The 22,988-nt window shown below is 51.8% G+C and overlaps 1 protein-coding gene across 4 annotated transcripts in view; it reads right to left on the bottom strand.

Annotated features, from left to right (window-relative positions):
• The window catches only part of LOC108517958 (uncharacterized), a 31,972-nt gene extending 9,761 nt beyond the window's left edge, over nucleotides 1-22,211 (bottom strand). The window contains exons 1-3 of one of the 4 annotated variants that reach the window (XM_017856095.1): nucleotides 22,130-22,211; nucleotides 21,531-21,819; nucleotides 894-2,280 (exon numbers count right to left, since the gene is read on the bottom strand). In XM_017856095.1, the coding sequence (XP_017711584.1) occupies nucleotides 2,205-2,280; nucleotides 21,531-21,819; nucleotides 22,130-22,160 (396 nt within the window). In that variant the 5' untranslated portion in view covers nucleotides 22,161-22,211 and the 3' untranslated portion in view covers nucleotides 894-2,204. Of the gene's footprint in view, nucleotides 1-893; nucleotides 2,281-9,175; nucleotides 9,215-21,530; nucleotides 21,875-22,129 lie in introns of those variants that run through there. The other 3 variants (XM_017856093.1, XM_017856096.1, XM_017856094.1) reach the window with 3 other exon arrangements.
• Nucleotides 22,212-22,988: the final 777 nt, after the last annotated feature.

The following is a 22,988-nucleotide window of genomic DNA, read 5'->3' as shown; positions in this document are numbered from 1 at the left end:
TGAAACTCCATCTCAAAAAAAAAAAAAAAAAAAAAAAGAGATTCTCAATGCAGTGGTAATTTCCGGTAATCCTAGCATCTACTCTTCACCTTTCACTGCCCAGGGAGACCCCTCTTCCCAGTAAGTAGCTAGGCTGCTAGTTTTTAGGTGTTTGAGCCTTTTTTCCTGTTTTGTTTTGCTTTTTTATCTGCTGCCTCCCAGAGTTGGCTGCTTAAGGCTCCATCCATAAGAACCAGAAAAAGGGAAAAACAGAGTGTTAAATATTAAGAGGTGTGAGATGAATGAGTTTCTCGCTCTGCAAATGGCAAAGGCAATAGGCTTTTGGCTGGTGGCCCCAAAGAGCCAGCAAGACTCTCTGCCATTTACCCAGGGACGCTGCAGGAATTAGCAGAGGGACAGCATCAATAGGGCAACTAGCAACCTGCTGCAGTTTTCTCCTGTCTCCTGGGGACACGAGGGTGGTGGCCCCCCACGCCCCCACAGCCAGTGAAAGCTTGTTCCAGTAGCCATGGACCTGTCAGTCATTTTTGAGGCTCAAAACTTCCAAATCCATCTTCTTGGGCCCGTCCCCAAGACAGCCACTTTCCTCTCTGCCATGGCTCCAACCCAGACAGAATCAGCTGCAGATCTGGATGGAGTCTCTGACGCCCCTTTTAGCCACCAGCTTCTTCCAGGCCAGGCCAGAATTTCTTTTTTTGTTGCCATTTTTCTTTGAGACAGAGTCTTGCTCTTGTTGCCCAGCCTGGAGAACAGTGGCGTGATCTCAGCTCACTGCAACCTCTGCCTCCCGGGTTCAAGCGATTCTCCTGCCTCAGCCTCCTGAGCAACTGGGATTACAGGCATGCGCCACCACGCCCAGCAAATTTTTTGTATTTTTAGTACAGGAGGGGAACAGATAGAAGAAGGCACAGCCCGGTTCAAGGAAGAGGACAAATGCATTTTCAATGATGTCAAACTGGGCAAAGCTAGTTCTACTTTCAGGTGGGGTGTCCTGGGCTTATTCTTCACTGAAACAGACCTGGGCTCTTCTTCCTGTCCTCAGGCCAGAAATCCCCCAGAAATTTGTCTAAGGGAAACATCACTGGCCAAGATACAGAGGAGGGAAGAGCGCAGGAGGCGCAATCTTCTTACCAGGACAGGTGATTTCAAAACTTCAGTCAATCTCCAAGTAAAATCCAGCCCCAGTAAGGGACTATAGCATAAATTTGACTTTTGGAGGCAGTGCAGCCCTTCACGTGTTTCTCTGAGTAGGAATTGGCAGAGCTTCCCCCATACAGCCAAGTCCTGTTGCGGAGCAGTCCTCTGACCACCCTGTCTCCACCCCGACCCCTCCTTACGGAGGCAAACAGGCTACCTAACTACAGCCTCCCACTTCGTTCCATCGGCAGTCACAGGAAAACCCTCATGGCTTCTGGGCTTTGCCTCCCCGATTTGCCACCCAGCACCCAGGCCATAAGAAACCTGCTTTGAGAATCAAAAACCTGAAAATCAGAAATGCTTTTCTAATGCTGAGGCCAAATTTCCTCCACACAAAACACCACAAATGCCTCTCCAAACAAATTCGCGATTTCCCTCCAATCCCAATGGCCTTTTTCTCGGGTTGTAAATTTCCCTAAAGTTGTCAGTGAATTAAACCAGCAAAAGAAAAAAAAAGAAAAAAAGAAAAGGGTGGGTTACCTGCTCTGTGGGTCAAAGAAGGACCTTGTATTGATCGGATGTCAGCGCTGGCCCTGCAGCTTCTCTGGGCTGGCTCCACCTGTCTGACCTGTTCCGCTCGCTGCCGCCTCTGGGCCTGGCACAGCCGCAGGGAGCTGGGCTCACTGCCAGCACCCAGGCCCCTCCATAGGTGTGCATTCACCTGGCGAGAGGTGCCGGCGCACAAGTGCCCTCCCCTCTCTGCTCCTACCCATGTGACCTGCCCCCCAGCTGGACAGCCACTGGAGCATCTCTCCTCGGTGTCACTGGAATTTCAAACCTGAAGCTGGCAGAGAGAAAGAAGAAAGGGAGGAAGAGGGGAGGGGGACAGAGGAAAACTCCTGGCCCGCACAACTAACCAACAGTCCTTCCATGATGTCGTGAAGGTCAGGCCAGGTGGGGCCAACAGCCCCGTCACGGTGATCGTCAGGGTCAAATTCCAGGGCTGCTCTTTCCCTCTGGATGGCTATTTTGGGAAAGCGGTTTTCCTCCAGCCGTCGACAGACTAGCTACCATGGACGCTGGAATCCGGAAGACCCAGAGCTCTGCCAGGGCCCAGCACAGGTAAAGGCACGGAGGACAGCCCTGGGAGCAAAGAAATAGTTCCAGCTGCTACAGGTGCCCCAGAACTCCGCTCTGAGCACACACAGGCCCACGGGTCCCTCCTGTCCCTACCCTTCAATAAGGATCACCCAGCACTTGGGGTCCTATCTGGCTTGGAAGAGGACTTGGGGCTTGAGGTATTACCCAAGGTGTTGAGGGGTACAGCTGGAGGGGCAGGTGGCATCAGGTCTAGTGGCAAGGCCACTATTTTCCTGCCATCCAGGACTGAGAGCCCTTAGCAGCCAGATTTGGCTTCTCTTCCCTTTCACTCCCTGGCCCCTGATGCCTGTCAAGCTCAAGTCAATACTGAACAACTGAGTACACAGCACAGCTTGGGTGTGAGGTCACAGACTCTGTGCCTGGGATAGGGGCGGGCCAGGCATCTGACTCTGGGTTTCAACCACTGCTCAAGTTCAATCATGTGCTTCTAAGCTGCCCAATCAAGCCAAACCTCTGGGAGCCACTGAAGAATAGAAACAGCAAGGCCAAGAGGAGGGTTGTGGTGCCCCGTGGTCTTGATAACTTGGGTTTTGAATGCAGGGTGGATGTTAAGATATAAAGCCCTTCCTAGGAAACCAGAACTCATCCTCCTACAGAGGCAACAAAGCAGGGCAAGGAGCCCAGGAGAGGACCCGTGATGGAATTCAGACAGAGCCCAACCTCCTTCCTCCCAGGGTACAGCCTTGCTCACGGAGGGCGGGAAGAGAAGGCTGACTGCTGCTGACTGTGGCCAGGCAGGTCTTCAGCTACTGACCTCAGGGCTGTGTACACCCCACGGAGCCACACTGAGCTTGAAAGTGAACCCTCTCTCAAAGCCAGCACTTGCTCTGCTGCCCCAAGAGGGTCCCGCAGACATACAGGCCTTGCCCAAGGGGCCTAATGTGCAGGAGAGGGGCAGGGCCCAGGACAGTGACCCTGAAGGGCTCCATCCTGGGACCTGACTCCTCCTTGCTCATAAACAACCAGGCCTTTGCCTTCCTCCCACACCAGTCCCCGGGTCAAAGGCTTTAAGAAAATCCCCCGTGCACTAGCCAACTCAGACCGCCCTGGCCCTTAGATCATCCGCTAGTCACTGGGCTGAGACCCAAACGAGTCAGAGGGAAATGTTTGGCGATTTTGGGGAACTGAACTGCAAAGGTGTTCACAATCAGACCACCAGCAAGAGTACGGCACACCCCTTAAACACTTGAAGGAAGTATTTACCAAGGCTGCTAAAAATGAAGTTGAGGATTTCTGCCTCCGATTCAGTAGAAAAGAATCTTTGAAATTTACATACAAAGTCCCATGATAAGTCATTTGGGATCCCCCAGAGGAGGAAGGCTGCTTGTGGTTAGATTGGGTGAGTCAACGAAACAAACAAATGGGCCCGATGAGGTCAGCTTTTTGGAAAAGGAACAAAGAAAACTGCACCCAAGTGAGAGGCAGCTTACAATGGTGAAGCAGTGGTCACAGAAAATCCATTTCCAAAGCCTCTAATCCAGCAGTTTGGGGGATGATTTTGTCACCCAGGGGACATTTGGCAATGTCTAAAGACATTTTGGGGGCCGGGCGTGGTGGCTCATGCCTGTAATCCCAGCACTTTGGGAGGCCGAGGCGGGTGGATCACTTGAGGTCAGGAGTTCGAGACCAGCCTGGCCAACATGACAAGACCCCCCATCTCTACTAAAAATACAAAAACTAACTGGGCGAGGTGGCACACACCTGTAATCTCAGCTACTTGGGAGCCTGAAGCAGGAGAATCACTTGAGCCTGGGAGGCAGAGGTTGCAGGGAGCCGAGATTGCCTCACTGCACTCCAGCCTGGGTGACAGAGCAAGACCCCGTCTCAAAAAAAAAAAAAAAAAAAAGAAGAAGAAAAAAACCCAGACATTTTTGATTATCACAGTTGATGGGTAGGGAGTGCTCCTGGCTTCTAGTGGGTAGAAGCCAGGAAGGCCACTAAACATCCCACAGTGCACAGGGCAGCCCCCACCACAAAAAATTATCTGGCCCCAAATGTCAGCAGCACTGCCACTGAAAAACTGATCTCATCCACTGAGAACTCTCTCTCTCTTCCTTGCAAGTCTTGGGCAAATGGTTGTTTTTAGTCACTGACATGACTCGTAGCCCAGAGAGCCATGATGGTGACAGCTCCTCCCTGGGCAATGCCAGGCTTCACAGGGTCAGCATCTTTGGATGGTCCTCTGGGCATAGACCCTAGTTTGGGCAAGCCATCTGGTTGCCCCTGCATGGGTGACCCTGCCCAGCTGCCCCTGCCTGCAACCGCCCCTTGCCGAGGCTTCTAGACCCTCAGAACCTCCCCTCTGTTGCTCTGGCTCTCAGAGCAGACTGGTAGGTGCTTTACAAGTGACAATGAGCTTTCACATTCATTGTCTCAGCTGGATACATAAAAGCCTCACCCACTGTTAAAGCAGTCTTTCTGAGTTCTTGACCTGCCAGACCAGTGGAACATGCAGAGGCCCCCTGTCCCTGATGAGAGCCCAGGGGAGAGGGAGCTGTGCTTTCATCTGGGGAGCCCCCAGAGTCCAGAGCTGGGCAGAGGTGACAGCAGCCTGTCTAGGGAGCCTGGGGGAAACCAAGGTTCTGGCTGCTCCATGGCAGGCCCTAAGGTGGAGGGTCTAGACCCTGACCAGGCACCAGTCCTGCTTAAATGAGGCTCCGGAAATGGATGCACATCACACTCCCTCGAGTATTTTCTGGGCAGCCACAAAGTTCAGCAAATAGTCAACAGAAGCCATCTCCAAGAAGTGGGTGAACCGGAAGGACACCATGCCCAGGGCTGATATGGGACGTGTTTGGGGACTTGGGGAAAAAGCAGGACAGAAATAGGCCCAGCTCATTAACTGCATCTACATATGAATTGCTTGACTTTTTTTTTTTTTTTTTTTTTTTTTTTTTTGAGACAGGGTCTGGCTCTGTCCCCTGAGCTGGAGCACAGTGGCATGATCACAGTTCACCAAAACCTCGACCCCCCGGGCTCCAGCCATCTTCCCACCTCAGCTTCTCTAGTAGCTGGTGTGTACCACCATACCATGCCCAGTTTTTGTTTTTTTTTTCTGAGACGGAGTCTCACCCTGTCCCCAGGCTGGAGTGCCGTGGTATGATCTTGGTTCACTGCAACCTCTGCCTCCTGGATCCAAGTAATTCTCCTGCCTCAGTCTCCCGAGTAGCTGGGATTACAGGTGTGCGCCACCACACCTGGCTAATTCTTTGTATTTTTAGTAGAGATGGAGTTTCACCATGTTGACCAGGCTGGTCCTCAAACTCCTAACCTCAGGTGATCCACCCATCTTGGCCTCCCAAAGTGCTGGGATTACAGGCATAAGCCACCACGCCTGGCAACCTGGCTAATTTTTAAAACAATGTTTTTAGAGACGGGGTCTTACTATGTTGTCCAAGCTGGTCTCAAACCTCTGGGCTCAAGTGATTCTCCAGCCTCAGCCTCCCAAAGTGCTGGGATTACAGGCATGAGCCACCGCGTCTCGCCTGTTTGAGTTTTTATGAGTATTATTACTTATTTTATAAATCTAAAAGAACATTAGGAAAAAATAAGAGTAAGGGCAGAATATCCCGTATCCACACCCCCTTCCTGGGAAACAGAGCCTTACCCCCTTGGGAAACTCCTGAACTGCAGTCTGGGTTACAACTCCATGCGTCATTCATCCTGGTCACCAGACCCTGGAAAACTGACCCCAAGTGAGACTCTGAATAAGGTGAAGGACAGAGACCATAGGAGGTAGCTCCCGGCACGAAGCAAATGCCTGTCTCCGGCAAATCTCAGGAAATGAGAGAAACAAGTCCACGCTCCAGCCAGGAGCCCCTGCAGGAAGGAGGCTGCCCATCTGACACCCCTAGACCTCCTGCCTGCACTCCCCCTGAGTAGGTGGCACCCTGCCACTGCTGGTCCCCTCAGACCAAGGCCTTCCTTTGGGAGAGAGGGTGGATGTGGGGAAACACCAGCTCTTCAACGTACCCTGGGAAAACAGAACCTGGAACCCCCTTTTGAAGTTTGAGCAAAGAACAGGAGGATGTGACCCACCAGGCAGGCAGGAGCCGCTGACTCCAAGGCGAAAATATAAACTGCTTCCCTGTAGCTTGGATGCCATTGCAGCTGGCACACATAGAGGCTGCTAGGATCAAGACGAGGTTCTGGATCCAGTGCCTGCCTCTGAGGCTGCTGACAAGGAGGAAAGTCACTGCAAAAATGCTTGGCCCAGGCCGGGCGTGGTGGCTCATGCCTGCAATCCCAGCACTTTGGGAGGCTGAGGCAGGCGGGATCACCTGAGGTCAGGAGTTCAAGACCAGCCTAGCCAACATGGTGAAACTCATGTCTCCAAAAATAAAAAAATTAGCCAGGCATGGTGGCACACGCCTGTAATCTCAGCTACTCAGTAGGCTGAGGCAGGAGAATTGCATGAACTCCGGAGGTGGAAGTTGTAGTGAGCTGAGATCGCACCCCTGCACTTCAGCCTGGGCGACAGAGCGAGACTCCATCTCAAAAAAAAAAAAAGGAAAAAAGAAAAGGAAAAAAGAAAGAAAGGCTGGTGCAGTGGCTCACACCTGTAATCCCAGCACTTTGGGAGGCTGAGGCAGGTGGATCACGAGGTTAGGAGTTCGAGACCAGCCTGACCAACATGGCGAAACCCCATCGCTACTAAAAATACAAAAATTAGCCGGGTGTGGTGACACGCCTGTAATCCCAGCTATTCAGGAGGCTGAGGCAGGAGAATCACTTGAACCCGGGAGGCAGAGGTTGAACCTGGGAGGCAGAGGTTGCAGTGAGCTGAGATCGCACCACTGCACTCCACCCTGGGCAACAGAGGGAGACCCGTCTCAAAAAAAAAGCTTGGCCCCACCTGGCAGCTTTAAACTTGGAGCCTCCTGGCCACCTGACCTGCTTTCAATGCACACGAGGCACAGTCTCCTGGAACAGCCCCTGCACACCCACTTTATCGCCCACTTCCCAACCCGCAGAACTGCCATCTAATTTTCCATTTACAACTGTTCCTCCACCTCAGGCTTCAGCATTGTTTCTGCGGCTTCAACTCCTTACTCTTCTCGGCCATGAGAGCTCTGTGCTCCCACCTCTGGCTCTGTCACCCACAGCCAGTGTGAATAACTCACAAGGTGTTACCAAGACCTGCCACCTCCCCGGGCTCTCTGTTGTGCAAAAGGGACTCAGACACTTAGAGACAGGGCTGGAGGTGGGTGGCCATGGGGCTGACCTAGAGGGACAGCTGATATGCTCCACCATTCTTAAGGGCATCTACTTCCCAGCTAACATGTAAAGTAAGAAATTCAGACCTGGCGCAGTGGCTCACATCTGTAATCCTAACGCTTTGGGAAGCTGAGGTGGGAGGATCTCTTGAGCCCAGGAGTTTGAGACCAGCTTGGGCAACATAGGGAGAGGCCATCTTTAAAAAAATATTTAAAAATCATCCAGGTGTGCACCTGTAGTCCCAGTTACTCAAGAGACTGAGGAGGAAGGATCGCTTGAACCCAGAAGTTCGAGGCTGCAGTAGGCTATAATCATACCACTGTACTCCAGCCTGAGCCACAGAGCAAGACCCTGTCTCTAAAAATAAAATAAAATAAATGCAATGTTTGGGCATAACATCATATTTTGAGGACATAGTGTACATTGTAAAATGTCAAGGAAAATGGATAGGTTGATAATATTAAAAATAATCTAAAGTGTGTGTGTGTGTGTGTGCATGTGTGTGCGTGTCTTTAGCTTAAGAATATACGGTGCAGGGCTGAGCACAGTGGCTCATACCTGTAATCCCAGAACTTTGGGAGGCGGAGGCCGGCGGATTGCTTGAGCCCAGGAGTTCAAAACCAGCCGGGGCAACATGGTGAAACCCTGTCTCTAAAAAATATTTTGAAACATTTTAAAATATATGGTGCAAAGGCAAATAAAACCAATGTTTCCAGTGGGCTAGATGGAGAAGTCTCTTTGCTGCCTCTCTGGGTCACATGGGAGAAGGACAGTTCCCTGTAGCCCCCATCTGGGGTCCTGGTACTCTGTAAAGGCTGCCAGACCTGGGGGTGAACTGGTGATCTGGGATGCAAGGGGGCAGGCAGTGGAAGAGGCACAGGAGCCAAGCAGACACAAATTCACCGCACTGAGCCATGCATTCCCAGAGCAAACCTACTTCCTTCCATCCACCAGAAAGGGACTCAACACAGAGTGTTATAAAGAGTGTCACGACCCAATGTCTGAACGTGGTGGGATAGCCCACGGCTGGCCCAAGGAACATGTGTGGACCACCAAGTGCTGTCCTCTCTCTTCCTGTCCCCACATAGAGATGATCTGCTTTCCAACCACATCTACAAGGACTCGGTGTCTTTGGACCTTGCCTGACCCCTGGTTCACGGCACAACCTGCCCTTGGGTGAATGCCAGATGCCCTGACGTGGAAGGGGTTGGTGCCGTAGGAGACTCATCTTCAGTGGATTCTGCATTTGAGTATGGAATACATTCTCATTCTTTCTTTCTCTCTTTCCTTCTTTGCTTCTTTCTTTCGACAGAGGCTCGCTCTGTTGCCCAGGCTGTAATGCAATTGTGTCCGGAATTGGTGGGTTCTTGGTCTCACTGATTTCAAGAATGAAGCCGCGGACCCTCACAGTGAGTGTTACAGTTTTTAAAGATGGTGTGTCCGGAGTTTGTTCCTTCAGACGTTCAGATGTGTCTAGAGCTTCCTCCTGGTGGGTTCATGGTCTCGCAGTCAGGCGTGAAGCTGCAGACCTTCGTGGTGAGTGTCACAGCTCTTAAAGGCAGCACGTCTGGAGTTCTTCGCTCCTCCCGGTGGGTTCGTGGTCTCGCTGGCTTCAGAAGTGAAGCTGCAGACCTTCGTGGTGAGTGTTACAGCTCATAATGGCAGCGTGGACCCAAAGAGTGAGCATCAGCAAGATTTACTGCAAAGAGCGAAAGAACAAACCTTCCACACCGTGGAAGGGCCCAGGAGCAGGTCGCAGCTAGCTGGCTCTGGCAGCCTGCCTTTATTTCCTTATCTGGCCCCACCCACGTTCTGCTGATTGGTCCATTTTACAGAGAGCAGATTGGTCTATTTTACAAAGAGCTGATTGGTCCGTTTTGACAGAGTGCCGATTGGTGTATTTACAAACCCTGAGCTAGACACAGAGCTGGTGCTTGTCCCGGGCACCCTCAGTCCTGTTGTTGGATCACAGTTGACATGATCTCAGCTCACTGCAACCTCTGCCTTCCAGGTTCAAGCGATTCTCCTGCCCCAGCCTCCCAAGTAGCTGGGATTACAGGTGTGCACCACCATGCATGGCTAATTTTTGTATTTTTGCAGAAACAGGGTTTCACCATGTTGGCCAGGCTGGTCTTAAACTCCTGACCTCAGGTGATCCGCCTGCCTCGGCCTCCCAAAGTACTGGGATTATAGGCGTGAGCCACCATGCCAGAACTGGAATACATTTTCTATCTGGCTTAAGCCAAAAGAATGAAGCTCTAATGGTTGCATTTCAGCCACAAACCAGCTCACTGAAGGAGACTGGGTGGAGGCAGGCAGCAGAAGGGGAGGTGTCCCTGAGCTCACAGACCAGAGCCCTCCTCACTCAGATGCTGGCGGTATGCCCCCCCTGGCCTTCTGGGGCCAGCCTCTCTGCCTTGAGGCCCCACCGTTCCAGCTTCACCAAGCAACTCTTACTCATCCTTCAGGCCTTGGTTAAGCACCCTACAACCCCCCTCACTCAGCTATGGGCTCCCAGTGGCCACCCCAAGCATCACACGTCTCCCTGCATCATGGTGGCCAACTCGCTTGTACCTCCCTCTTACCAAACTGAGTGTCAGCTTTCTATTCCTACTCCCAGCACCTAGCCCAGCAGACAGGACATAGTGAGTGCCAGTAAAGGTCTGTTGAGAAAGCACGGGAGGAGGAGTGGGCAAAAAAAGACAGCGCTGCCAGCCAGCCCACGCTCAGTCAGCGGACCACACATTCCAAGCCTTCGAGACCTTAATGATCAGGCTGAGCCTCAGGTGTTTCGTCTGTCATCAGCACGGAAAACACAAGTAAGGCAGCAGATGGGAAAGTGCTTTAAAAACTGTAACTGGGCTGAGCATGGTGACTCACGCCTGTAATCCCAGCACTTTGGGAGGCCAAGGCAGGCGGGTCACAAGGTCAGGAGATCGAGACCATCCTGGCTAACACAATGAAACCCTGTCTCCACTAAAAATACAAAAAATTAGCCGAGTGTGATGATGGGTGCCTATAGTCCCAGCTACTCAGGAGGCTGAGGCAGGAGAATGGCATGAACCTGGGAGGTGGAGGTTGCCGTGAGCCAAGATCACGCCACTGCACTCGAGCCTGGGCGACAGAGTGAGACTCCATCTCAAAAAACAAAAACAACTGTAACTGGGCCGGGCATGGTGGCTCACACCTGTAATCCCAGTACTTTGGGAGGCCAAGGAGGGAGGATCATGAGGTCAGGAGTTCCAGACCAGCCTGGCCAACATAGTGAAACCCTCTCTCTGCTAAAAATACAAAAAATTTGCCAGGTGTGGTGGCAGGCGCCTGTAGTCCCAGCTACTCAGGAGGTTGAGGCAGGAGAATCGCTTGTACCCAGGAAGCGGAGGTTGCACTGAGCTGATATTGTGCCATTGCACACCAGCCCAGGTGACAGTGTGAGACTCTGTCTCAAAAAAAAAATAAAAATAAAAATAACTAAAACAAAACTGTAACTGCAAGAAGTCACACTTCCATTTCAGACCATCTTTGAGTACACCATTTTTTTTTTTTTTTTTTTGAAACTGAGACTCGCTGTGTCACCCAGGCTGGAGTGCAGATGCACGATCTCAGCTCACAGCAATCTCCACCTCCTGGGTTCAAGTGATTCTCCTGCCTCAGCCTCCCAAGTAGTTGGGATTACAGGCACCCACCACCATGCGCGGCTAATTTTTTGTATTTTTAGTAGAGATGAGGTTTCACCATGTTGGTCAGGCTGGTCTCGAACTCCTGACCTCAGGTGATCCACCCACCTCGGCCTCCCAAAGTGCTGAGATTACAGGTGTGAGCCACCATGCCCGACCAAGTACAACTAATTCATAAGTTGACAATGATTTGGACTTTTCACAAGATTATTTGGCAAGCTGACTGCTTGCACCTAGGGATGCCATGCCCCAAAGTCACAATACCATAAATGTGGCATGTTTGTAGGCTCAGCCAGGAGAGTCCACCATACTGTGGGACCTCAGATATCCAGAAACATGGGGCATCATCCCCTTGTGGGTCGGTGCCTCACTTCACGTTATCCCCCTTGGCACCTAGCATGATGGAGAGCCAGGGCCGATACCTGGATACCCAGTGAATGAATGAAAGGATGAGAAGTAATCCAAAAACAGAAGCAATAGCAATATCAACAGCGGCCCCACTATGCGTCAGGCACTGTTCTTGACCCTTTCGCTGCGTCACTCATTGCAGTGGGCTGAAAAACACCCTGGAGAGAGAGCCACTCCAAATCCCTGCAACCAGAGCATGTGGGTCTTTGCAGAGCTGATTGAGATTTTGAGATGAGACCATCTTGGATGATCTGCGTGAGCCCTAAGACGGGTGTCCTTAGAAACAGAGGCAGAAGGAAATTTAAGACACTCAGAAGAGGAGAAGACACACAGAGAAGGCCACTGAAAGACAGAGGCAGAGACTGGAGTGATGCAGCCACCAGCCCAGGAATGCTGGGGCAGTCACCAAAGCTAAAAAGAGATAAGGGAGGCTTCTTCCCTAGAGCCTCCAGTGGGAGTACGGCCCTGCTGGATTTCAGATTTCTGGCCTCCAAAACTGTGAGAGAATAATTTAAGCCATCCAGCAGCCACAGGAAATTATTATACTCCTGGGGTCATGAATGAGCTCATTCACAACTGCAATGGGGTTGTTACAGAGAGGCAGGGTAGGAAAGCGGCCTCAAGGCCGGCCACGGTAGCTCATGCCTGTAATCCCAGCACATTGAGAGGCTGAGGTGAGCGGATCGCTTGAGCCCAGGAGTTAAAGACCAGCCTGGGCAACATGGTGAAACCCATCTCTACCAAAAAAAAAAAAAAAAAAAAATTAGCCAGGCATGGTGGCGCATGCCTATAGCTCCAGCTACTTGGGAGGCTGAAGTAGGAGGATGGGTTGAGTCTGGGAAGTCAAGGCTACAGTGAGCCGTGATCACCCCACTGTACTCCAGCCTGAGCAACAAAGCAAGACCCTGTCTTAAAAAAAAGAAAGTCTCTCAGCAGCTCAAACTCCTGTACCCAAGTTCCTGTCCCTCCTTAGAACATACTGTCACCCTCAACGTAGTGCTCTGTTAATATCACATATTCTGTTAATCAGTACTCTTCTTGGATAAACACTCCCCGCTCCCAACTTCACAGTTGAAATTCAATATCAAGTAAATAGCACAACTAAAGCTAAGCTAAAGGAAAGTGATGAATCACAGCAATACTTTGTTTCCAAATGACCTCTGCCCCCTCATTCTGACATTGGGGTGAGGCCCAGCTTGCCCTTGAACTCCACTGTATTAACTCATTTTTTTTCTTTTTCTTTTCTTTTCTTTTTTTTTTTTTTTTTTTTGGAAGACATTTCAATCTGTCGCCCAGGCTGGAGTGCAGTGGCATGATCTTGGCTCATTGCAACCTCTGCCTCCCAGGTTCAAGCAATTCTGCCCCAGCCTCCCAAGTAGCTGGGATTACAGGTGCGCACCACCATGCCCTGCTAATTTTTGTATTTTTGGCCGGGCGCGGTGGCTCAAGCCTGTAATCCCAGCACTTTGGGAGGCCGAGGCGGGCGGATCACAAGGTCAGGAGATCGAGACCATCCTGGCTAACACGGTGAAACCCCGTCTCTACTAAAAAATACATAAAACTAGCCGGGCGAGGTGGCGGGCGCCTGTAGTCCCAGCTACTCGGGAGGCTGAGGCAGGAGAATGGCGTGAACCTGGGAGGCGGAGCTTGCAGTGAGCTGAGATCTGGCCAGTGCACTCCAGCCTGGGCGACAGAGCGAGACTCCGTCTCAAAAAAAATAAAATAAAATAAAATAAAATACAAATAAAACACTGAAGGTTTCCCAGGAATCTGTCTGGTTTTTAGGCTCCTGTCCAGAGGTATCTTGTGCCCCAAGGACAAGCCGCTTCAAGAGGTGGCATTCCACTCCCTCCCATTCTCCTAATGAAGTGGGGAGGTAGGAGGGTGCAGTGGCCACTGCTTCTGGACCCCTACCTGCCCTGAGGCACGACCAAGCCCCTTGGGGTTGCCCCACACCTGCCCTCTGCACCTCTGCACTCCTACCTGCTCTTCCCTTTGCCTGCTTGTGCCTGCAGTGGACTCCAGGATGGTCCCCACGCCCAAAGGGAATGAAGCCACCCACAATGTCTCAGGCAGAGGTGTCCCACCTGTCCTATCTGTTAACTCTGCCCTGGACACGGTGGGGACACAGCCACATTTGTGTCAACACCAGCACAGTACTGAACACACCATACAGAAGGAAGTCACTGAAGCGTGCCGGACGTATGAACACATGTGCAGACGAATTGAGGAATCAATAAATAAGTGGATGAATTTTAAAGTTTTTACCAAATGCCTAAATTCAACACTGGGCTCTCTCTTCCCTTGCTGCTCTGTCTCAAGATCCCGTGGCTCAGTTCCTCTTCTATAAACTCCAGGGGACCATTTAACCATAGGAGCAACCCTGACTGTATTAACTCCCCAGAGGGCAGGTCCATGAAATCCAGGAGGGAATAGAAAACATGTCAGACACGCTGCTGGCATCCTAAATGTTCTTGTAAGTTGCTGACGTGACAAGAAACCATCAGGAACACTGTCACTCCCAATGTTCTTTCTATTTCTCCACCAACTTACATACAATTTCTAACAAAGTTCATTTGACATATATTTAAGGACAAGCACAAATGAAGTTAGAAATTGTGGGAGACAAATGATAAGGTGGCCCCTATGGCCACTGCCTCATGGTGTTCATGCCTTTGTGTGACCCCCTCCTTTAGTATGGGCAAGACCTGTGACTGGCTTCTAGCCAACAGAATATGGCATGGATGGCAGAGGATTGCACTGCATTATATAGGATTCCCTCTCCTGCTAGCAGGCTCGTGCTGAAGACGCTTTCCCTCACTGGCTTTAAAGAAGCAAGTTGCCATGCTATGGGAGAGCCTAGGGAGGGGGCCACACGGCAAAGGCCTGCGGGTGGACTCTAGTTGCTGAGAGCAGTGCCAGTCAACAGCCAGCAAGAAGCCAAGGACCCTGGTCATCCAACTGCAAAGAGATGAATTCCACCAACAACATGAGTGAGCTTGGAAGAGGACCTTTCCCCAGCTGAGTCACCAGATGAGACCCCAGCCCTGGCTCAGACCTTCATGGCAGCCTTACACAGGACCCAGCTAAACTGTGCCCAGACTCCTGACCCACAGAAACTATGCGATAATAAATATGTGTTTCCTAAGCTACTTTGTAGTACTCTGTTACACAGCAATAGAAAACGAATCTGATGATGATAATGAAGATGTGGCTCTGACAACAGTCCCGGAGAAGTGTGCAGTTTGTGGTTCCCGTGCCTGTCACCCTGCACCTTGACAGAAGCAGAGTGATCACGTCCACAGACTCTGGGTCATACTACCCATGTTCAAGCCAGGCTCTACCATGATCACACACGTATACATCAACATAACCCTGTAGGCCTCAGTTTCCTATGGGTAAGCATGGGAACAATAGCAGTCACCTCACAGGGCTGGTATAGGGATGAAATAAGGTAATATGTGTAAACTGCTTATTAGCACTTTACAGTAAGGGCTGGGTATACTGCGAGTGTTCAATCAATGTTGGCTATTTGTGCATTAGTTATTTACCTTCGTTGTCCTGACCAAACTGTAAAGACCATCAGGGTGGTAATGAGCTGTCTAGCTATTGTACCTGGAGGACAGAACTTTGAACATGAGGGGTATCAGGGAGGATTTGGGAATAAGAACCAATCTTGTGTGATCCTCCTAGTGACTCTGGGAGGTAGGCAGGACAGGAATGATTTATTTTAGGATAAGGAAACGGATTGAGCTGAGGCAGGAGGACTGCTTAAGGCCAGGAATTTGAGACCAGCCTGGGTGACAGAGTGAGATGCCACCTGTTAAAAAAAAAAAAAAGAAAAAAAAATTGTTTTTTTTAGATGAAATCTCACTCTGTCGCCCCAGCTGGAGTGCAGTGGTGTGGTCTCGGTTCACTGCAACCTCTGCCTCCTGAGTTCAAGTGATTCTCCTACCTCAGCCTCCTGAATAGCTGGGATCACAGGTGCATGCCACCACGCCTGGTTAATTTTTATATTTTTAATAGAGACACGGTTTCACCATGTTGCCCAGGCTGGTCTGGAACTTCTGACCTGAAGTGATCCACCTGTGTTGGCCTCCCAAAGTTCTGGGATTACAGATGTAAGCCACAGCACCTGGCCTAAAATTATTTTATTTTCTTATTTAAAAAAAAAGAAAATGGATTGAGAGGTGTTATATTCTGGTCATGCACCACTGAGATAATGAAGGGGTAAAATGAGGACCAGCCTGGGCAACATCATGAGACACTGTCCCTACAAAAAATTTAAAAAATTAGTTGGGTGTGGTGCACATGTAAAGTCCCAGCTACTTGGAAGGCTGAGGTGGGAGGATCACTTGAGCCAGGGGAGGTCAAGGCTGCAGTGAGCCGAGATCGTACCATGACACTCCAGTCTGGACAACAGAGGGAGACCCTGTCTCAAAAAAAAAAAAAAAAAACAAGGACCAACTAACTCCCCGACCATGTTCTTCATATTTCTCCACTGCCTTAAAAACAACCTCTAACAAAGTTAATTTGACACACATTTAAGGACAAGCGCAAGTGTGAGCCTCTTGTATGGTAATTGGGCTTAACTGGAAATAATTCACTTAAACGATCATAATGAGTGCCGTGTGTGCCATCAAAGCATGTGTATCTGGCAGCATTTGGAGAAGGTATGATCCTTTACGAAGGGGAGAGAATGAGAGGCAGGGAAGTGTTGGCTGGTTTTTTAAAAATTCAGTGTGGAATGATGTGGCTTATAAGTGGCTCTAGGGGAACGAAAGTTTTGAAGTATTTTAGGGTTCAACAGCATTTGAAGGGAAAGGACAGTCCTTGTTAGGTGTCAAAGTTGAGGGGTTCTGGAGAGTTACCAGGCCCCACAGTGTAGGCTCAGAGCTGTGGGACAGCGGGCAAAGTGTTATGCCTGAGACCAAAAGGGAAGGGGCCAAACGAGAATTATACCTGGTCTGAAATACAGTTGTCTCTCCGTGTCCCAGGAGCATTGGTCCCAGGACCCCTGTGGATACCAAAATCTGAGGATGCTCAAGCCCCTTTTATACAATTGTGTGGTATTTGTATATAACCTACACACATCCTCCTCATACATCTTACTCTGTTACTTCCAGTGGTGCAATCTCAGCTCACTGCAACCTCTACCTACGAGGTTCAGGCGATTCTCCTGCCTCAGCTTCCTGAGTAGCTGGGATTACAGGCAGGGGCCACCATATTTATTTATTTTGAGATGTGGTTTTGCTCTTGTCACCCAGGCTGGAGTGCAATGGTGCGATCTCAGCTCACTGCAACCTCCACCTCCCAGGTTCAAGTGATTCTCCCGCCTAAGCCTCCCGAGTAGCTGGGATTACAGGCACCTGCCACCACACCTGGTTTTTGCATTTTTAGTAGAGATGGGGTTTCACCATGTTGGTCAGGCTGGTCTTGAACTCCTGATCTCAGGTGATCCACCCATCTTGGCCTCTCAAAGTGCTGGGATTACAGGCGTGAGCCACTGCTCTTGGCCTTTCCACATGCTTTAAATCATTTCTAGAGTACTTGTAATATCTAATACCACATAAATGCCATGTAAATAGTTATTACACTGCATGGTTTTTTAATTTGTACTATTATTTTTTTTTAATAGACAGGGTCTTGCTATGTTGCTCAGACTGGACTCCAACTCCTGAGCTCAAGCAATCCTCCAGTCTTGGCCTCCAAAGTGCTGGAATTAGAGGCATTAGCCACCACAGCTGGCCCATTTATATTATTTTTTTATTGTCTTATTATTATTTATTTTTGCTTTCTCGAACATTTTGGACCCTAGGCTGGCTGAATCAGCCGATGTGGAACCCCCAGGTAAGCAGGCTTGATTGTATTACTTTGGGCCTGTCTCACCTTCTCCCTAAAAGGCCACCGCAGCTATCCTCCAACGCCAGCAGGGTCTCCCTACCTCCCACCCAGCACTATGAGGCTGGGTGTCCAGGGCAGGGGGTGGCTGGTGGTGGCCAGGTTGTGACAAATTCAACAATGTTTTTTTTCTCAGCAAATTATCAAGAACTATTTCTCTGTCTTTCAGGCTGGAGGTGAGGGATTTCTTTTTGTGTTTTTCTTTCAGACACAGTCTCGCTCTGTCACCCAGGCTGGAGTGCAGTGGCATGATCTCTGCTCACTGCAACCTCTGCCTCCGGGTTCAAGCGATTCTTCTGCCTCAGCCTCACAAGTAGCTGGGATTACAGGCGCGCACCACGACGCCCAGCTAATTTTTGTATTTTTACTAGAGACAGGGGTTTCACTATGTTGTCCAGGCTGGTCTCGAACTCCTGGCCTCAAGTGATCCACCCGCCTCAGCACCCCAAAGTGCTGGGATTACAGGTGTGAGTCACCGCACCCAGCCCTGGAGGCGAGGGCTTTCTATTTGCTTTGGGGTTTGGGAAGCCAGTTCACCACCACTCTCCTTGTGGTGATCATGGACAAGGACTGATCAGTGTTGACCGTGTGGCCCAGGATTTTAAACTCACTTTAAACTCACTTCACCCCTCACTAGTGGTGGATTGCAGAGTAACAGGGGGTGATAGCGACAGTAGTCTTATCCACTTTCAATTCAAGTCCATTTTAATTAATCTTGTTTTGAGATGAGGTGACAGCCTTGGAGGATGTCTAATGCCAGGATTAGGAATCAATTTGGTTCAAGAAGTCAACAGACACCCCCAACCCCCACCACTCTCAAGCCAGTTCTGTCTCCTCTGGTGGACCCTCCCTTGCTGTCCCCACTGTCCTATCGACTGAGTATGGAAAACACTTTCCTCATAAGGAGTTACTGATCTGGCAAGAGGAGGGTGAACTCTGTCCAGAGGAGGCATGGGAATCGGGCAGGAGCTGCTGGGACCGTGCGGGGTGAGGTGGGATGGCTGAGGGCCCCTAATGACAGTACAGAGTAAGAGCCACCGGGCGCCACAGAGGTCAGAGCAGGGCCCTGGGGTGAGCCTGGTGGGTCAAAAGCTCTGTGAGTGGGAGAGGCAGGAGTTTCTGCCAAGCTTTCCCCAGGTGCCACTGCCTGCCCCAGGTGCAGTAACCCACAGCCAGGGACACAGGAGAGGGTGTACTCAAACCGTGTCATGCCTCCGTCAGTATGGATCCCCTTATAGACCCTTATTTTTCCTTTTGGCATCAACTCAAGGCATTTTACTCTATTTAAATATTTGCAATACTAGTTAATGAAAAAAAAATGTAGGCTGGGCATGGTGGCTCACACCTGTAATCCCAGCACTTTGGGAGGCTGGGGTGGGAGGATCACTTGAGCCCAGGAGGTTGAGACCAACCTGGGAAACATGGTAAGACCCCATCTCAACAGAAAATTTAAAAATTAGCTGGGCGTGGTGATACATGCCCGTAGTGCTAGCTACTCAGGATGCTGAGGCGGGAGGATCGCTTGAGCTCAGGAGTTCCAGGTTCCAGTGCGCTATGGTTGTGCCACTGTACTCCAGCCTGGGTGACAGAGTGAGACCTTGTCTCAAAAAAAAAAAAAAAAAAAAAAAAAAAAAAAAAAGCAGTGGGTTTTTTAGGGAGGGGAAGAGGGCAATATTTGCAATGCAAAAATCAAACAAGAAACTCCCCAGACCTCACTAGACTACATGAGCATAGAGGAAAGTTCTGATTTAGTGAACATATAAAATATCCATGAAAGCAAGGTGCTTTATCACTGATGGTACCTAATGGTTGCCACAGCACCCTGCTCCCTGGTTTATGCACCTTATCTAATCATTTTATCCCATGCCTCTACCAAGTAGGTCCTAACATAAGGGCAATTTTTATAGATGAGGAACCAAAGCCAGGAAAGGAAGTCCTATTTCCAAATTAGCACAGCTAGTGACAGAGACGGAGCTGGAAGGCGGGTCCTTAACTCAAAACCCATATCCTTACTGGAACACTGGGGCCCCAGTGGGGTCCTGAGGTGCCTTACGAATAGAGAAAAATGATTGGCACCAGGTATATCAGTGACCTGCATGGCACTGCCTCCCAGAGCCTGCACTAAACAGTTCATTCTCACAAATATGTCAGACAGACAGCTGTAGCTGCAGTACTGATTTGTGCTGTCTGGGAAGGAAGGATCTGCCAACCAAGGCAAATTTCAGGGCTAGACAAGAAAACTTCCTTGTTTTCATGTGATATTCATTACCGAGTATCACGAGTTGATCTTCAGTCTCACCGGCTTTCTTGCAATTTCTCCAATGCACCAAACACAGGGCCTTTGCACTTACTAACCCTTCTGCCTGAAGAGCCGTCCCCCTCATCCTTCTGTAGGTTTCTCCTCAATGACTCATTGCATACAGCAAGGACTCTGTAAATGTTTGTCGCATGAATGAATGAGTCCTGCCTAGTTATTTTCTTATGCATAGATCTGATCACCTCTAGCCAGAGGCAATGTGTCCTATAACCAAGGGCAGCATCTTGTTCATCCTTGCGTCCTCCTACACCCCCCAGCCCAGGGACCAGTTACAAGGGCAGGTGTAGGGCTGGGGTGGCAAGTGGGTGACACAATCAATGGGAAGCACTGCATGGATGCTATGACGAGAAAGACCTGGCGGCCTGTCTAGGTTTAGCATTATTGATTTGCGATGCGTGCCAAGGGCAGGGGTGGGGTGTAAAAGTGCCATCCTCATGCCACCATGCCAGCTAGCCAAGGGATCCTGGAGGCCCAAGAAAAAGCTAGATTGGGAGGGGAGAGCAGGGCAGTCCTGGACAGTCTTGGCCAGCTTGGGGAAGCTCAGGAGACAGGCCACTAACCCATGTGGCAGTAGATGCCATTGGGCTCAGGATACCAACTGATGCTGCCTCCAGTTGCTCCCTCTGCTCCTGGATAGTCCTTCAAGGGGAATGTTGGCAAGTGCAGGCACCTCCCCTCTTCCTCAGCTGTGACTGCACAGCATTTGTGGCTTATGCAGGAAGATACAGGGGCTCAGGGGAGTGGCCATTTGCCCCAAAGATATCTCAGAACTGGGCAGAGGCAGAACTGGCTAACATAACTGCAGTGGGCCGTTTTGCCCCCTTAACGTGAGCTGGTATCTGCTAGAGTTTCACATGCACGTAGGCAGAGAGCCCAGCCACCCCTGGGCTCCAGGAGCCTAGTATGGATGCAACAGGAAGGCCCAGGCTCTGGAACCTTCTGCAGAGCCTAGCTCCTGTCTCCCACCTGACACAGAAACAGGCGCTGAAGCATGTGCCCTGTCGGTACTACAGGCCCCATCCACGTAACCTGAGAGAGGGGACCTCAGGAGCACTGGCACCTGCTGCTGCAGGCTAGGAGCAGGGTACTCCAGGGACCACCTCCCCGCAGTCTCCTTCCCCACTGGCGGCTCCCAGGCTGGACAGGGCTCCAGCCAGCAGGGGGCGCGCGCGTTCACCTCGGGGCCAGGTTGGCTGAAAGCCCCTCTCGCGTTCTCCTCTTCTAGAGCAAGTCTTCCAAAGCCTTGACCTCTTAGACAACGCTACTTTAGTGACAGAAGCACTTTTCCTTTCCCTTTCTTGCGAGTTTTTTTACAGCCGTGGGTGGCTAGTATCAATCCTTCCACTTTCCAGGTGAGGAGAGGAACTGGGGAGGTTGAGCATTTGCTGCAATCTCACCGTGGCCAGCAGCGCAGAAGAGCCAGGGTCCCCATTTTCCACCCGTGGACCTGTCGGCCTTCCTTGCACCACGCTGGAGATCGAGGAGGGAAGAAAGAAGTAGCCGAGCAAAACCCCAAAAAAGGAATCCTTTCTCCCCAGAGATTATGAAATCAAAGAACATTTTGTTGCTTCTTGGAAAGTCTTCCCCTTATGGAGGCTACACAATTGAACAGGGTTTTCATTATTATGACTATGATTATTAAAGTTGTTGGTCTAGTTCCCGGCCTCCTTCTTTGCAAACTTTCTCACGGACTGAGAAACACAAGCGTTTACCTGGGTGCACGCTGGGACGGGGCGAGCAGGTAGTGCAGGTTTCCAGGCCTCTCCTTCCCCGGAGCTTGGCTGCAGGACTCCCGCAAAATCTCCAAATGCCCCCGATTTGCGCGGTCACCAAGAAGCAGCCCGGCTCGGAACAAGCCCAGGCAAGCCCAGGCAGAGCCCGCCGCCGGGTCCTCCTTCCTGCCCGTGCCACCAGGCCCCGGGGCCGCGACGCGCCTCTCCAGCCCGGGATCCGGGGAGCTGGGTTCGTCCCAGACCGACGGGACGGCGGCATCTCCTCCACCTGAAAAGGAAAGGGGACCAGGTAGGGGCCAGGCGGAGCGCATGAGGGCGGCGCCAGCACCGCGCGATCCGAATCACGTCGGTGCGGGGGAGGGGTCCGAGCCTGGCCTCGGCCTAGGGCGCAGATGCGGTGCGCACCGCAGGGGGGCGGCGCGGGGACAGCTGCGTGGCCAGTCCCGCCGGGCACGGGGTCCTGGTCCGCATCCCCTTCACCGCCGCCGCCCGCCTGGGCTGGCGTTTCCCCGGCAAGACCGCTTAGTTTGCGCAGCGCCCCTCGCCCACGCCGCTGCTGGGTCCCGGGGCGCGCCTACCCGGAGCCGAGGTCCCGGACTCCCCGGCCATCGCAACCCTTCCGGGGACTCCTCGCTCCTTCGCGGTGGGACCAAGGCCCGGGTGGAGCCGGGGCGGGGTGGGGGGGGACGGTAAAAAAGCAAACAAAAACCACGGGGGGCTCGCCGCGACGCCCAGTCCGAGGGCCTCTCCCCTGGAAGAGGGAAGAAACCCACGTCCTGGACGCGGGTGTGGGAAATGTCCCGGCTCTGGACCTGTTGTCTCTGCGACGTTGCCAGTCAGGAGAGCTCGGAGGGCCAATGCAGCCCCGGATTCAACAAGATGCGAAAGGACTTCTAAAGCCAGGAACCGGCACCCAGCCCCGGCCACCGCCCGCCGGCCCGGCGCCCTGCCCCCACTCACCGCGCCCCCAAGTTCCGGCGCCGCGGGCTGCAGGGGTGACTTGGCTCGGCGTGCCTGGGGGCACGGCCCTGCACGGCTCTCGGGTCCCGGGGGGCTGGGGTGGGAAGGGACACGGCCGGCGCGCGGCGCTGGGGAGCCGGGTGCGCCAGGCTGGGGACCTTGCGTGGGGCAGGGCTTGGCTCAGATGAGGGGCCGGGGCTCAGCCCCCAGCACCGGCCTTAAAGGTTCCCGGAGACGCAAAGTCCTGAGCGCGGAGCTGCCGCGGGGAGCATAGGGCAGCCCCCAGGCACGCTCCCTTCATTTCCCACAGTTTCCTCGCTGCTCTGGGCGCGCGGTGGGGCGCCCTTGGGGTAGGCAGGGAGGCGCTGGCAGGGGCAGCGCTGAAGACCTCCCGCCGCCATGGAGAAGGGGCTTCCCACCCACCCTCCTGCCCCAGCCATTATAGATCCCAGCCAGTGCGCCCCAGGGCCCTTCCAG

Source organism: Rhinopithecus bieti, unplaced genomic scaffold (genome assembly GCF_001698545.2).
Source record: "Rhinopithecus bieti isolate Rb0 unplaced genomic scaffold, ASM169854v2 scaffold_40368, whole genome shotgun sequence".
Taxonomy (NCBI): Eukaryota; Metazoa; Chordata; class Mammalia; order Primates; family Cercopithecidae; genus Rhinopithecus; species Rhinopithecus bieti.
Note: the sequence above shows the minus strand (reverse complement) of the source record. Positions and strands in the feature narration are given on the sequence as shown.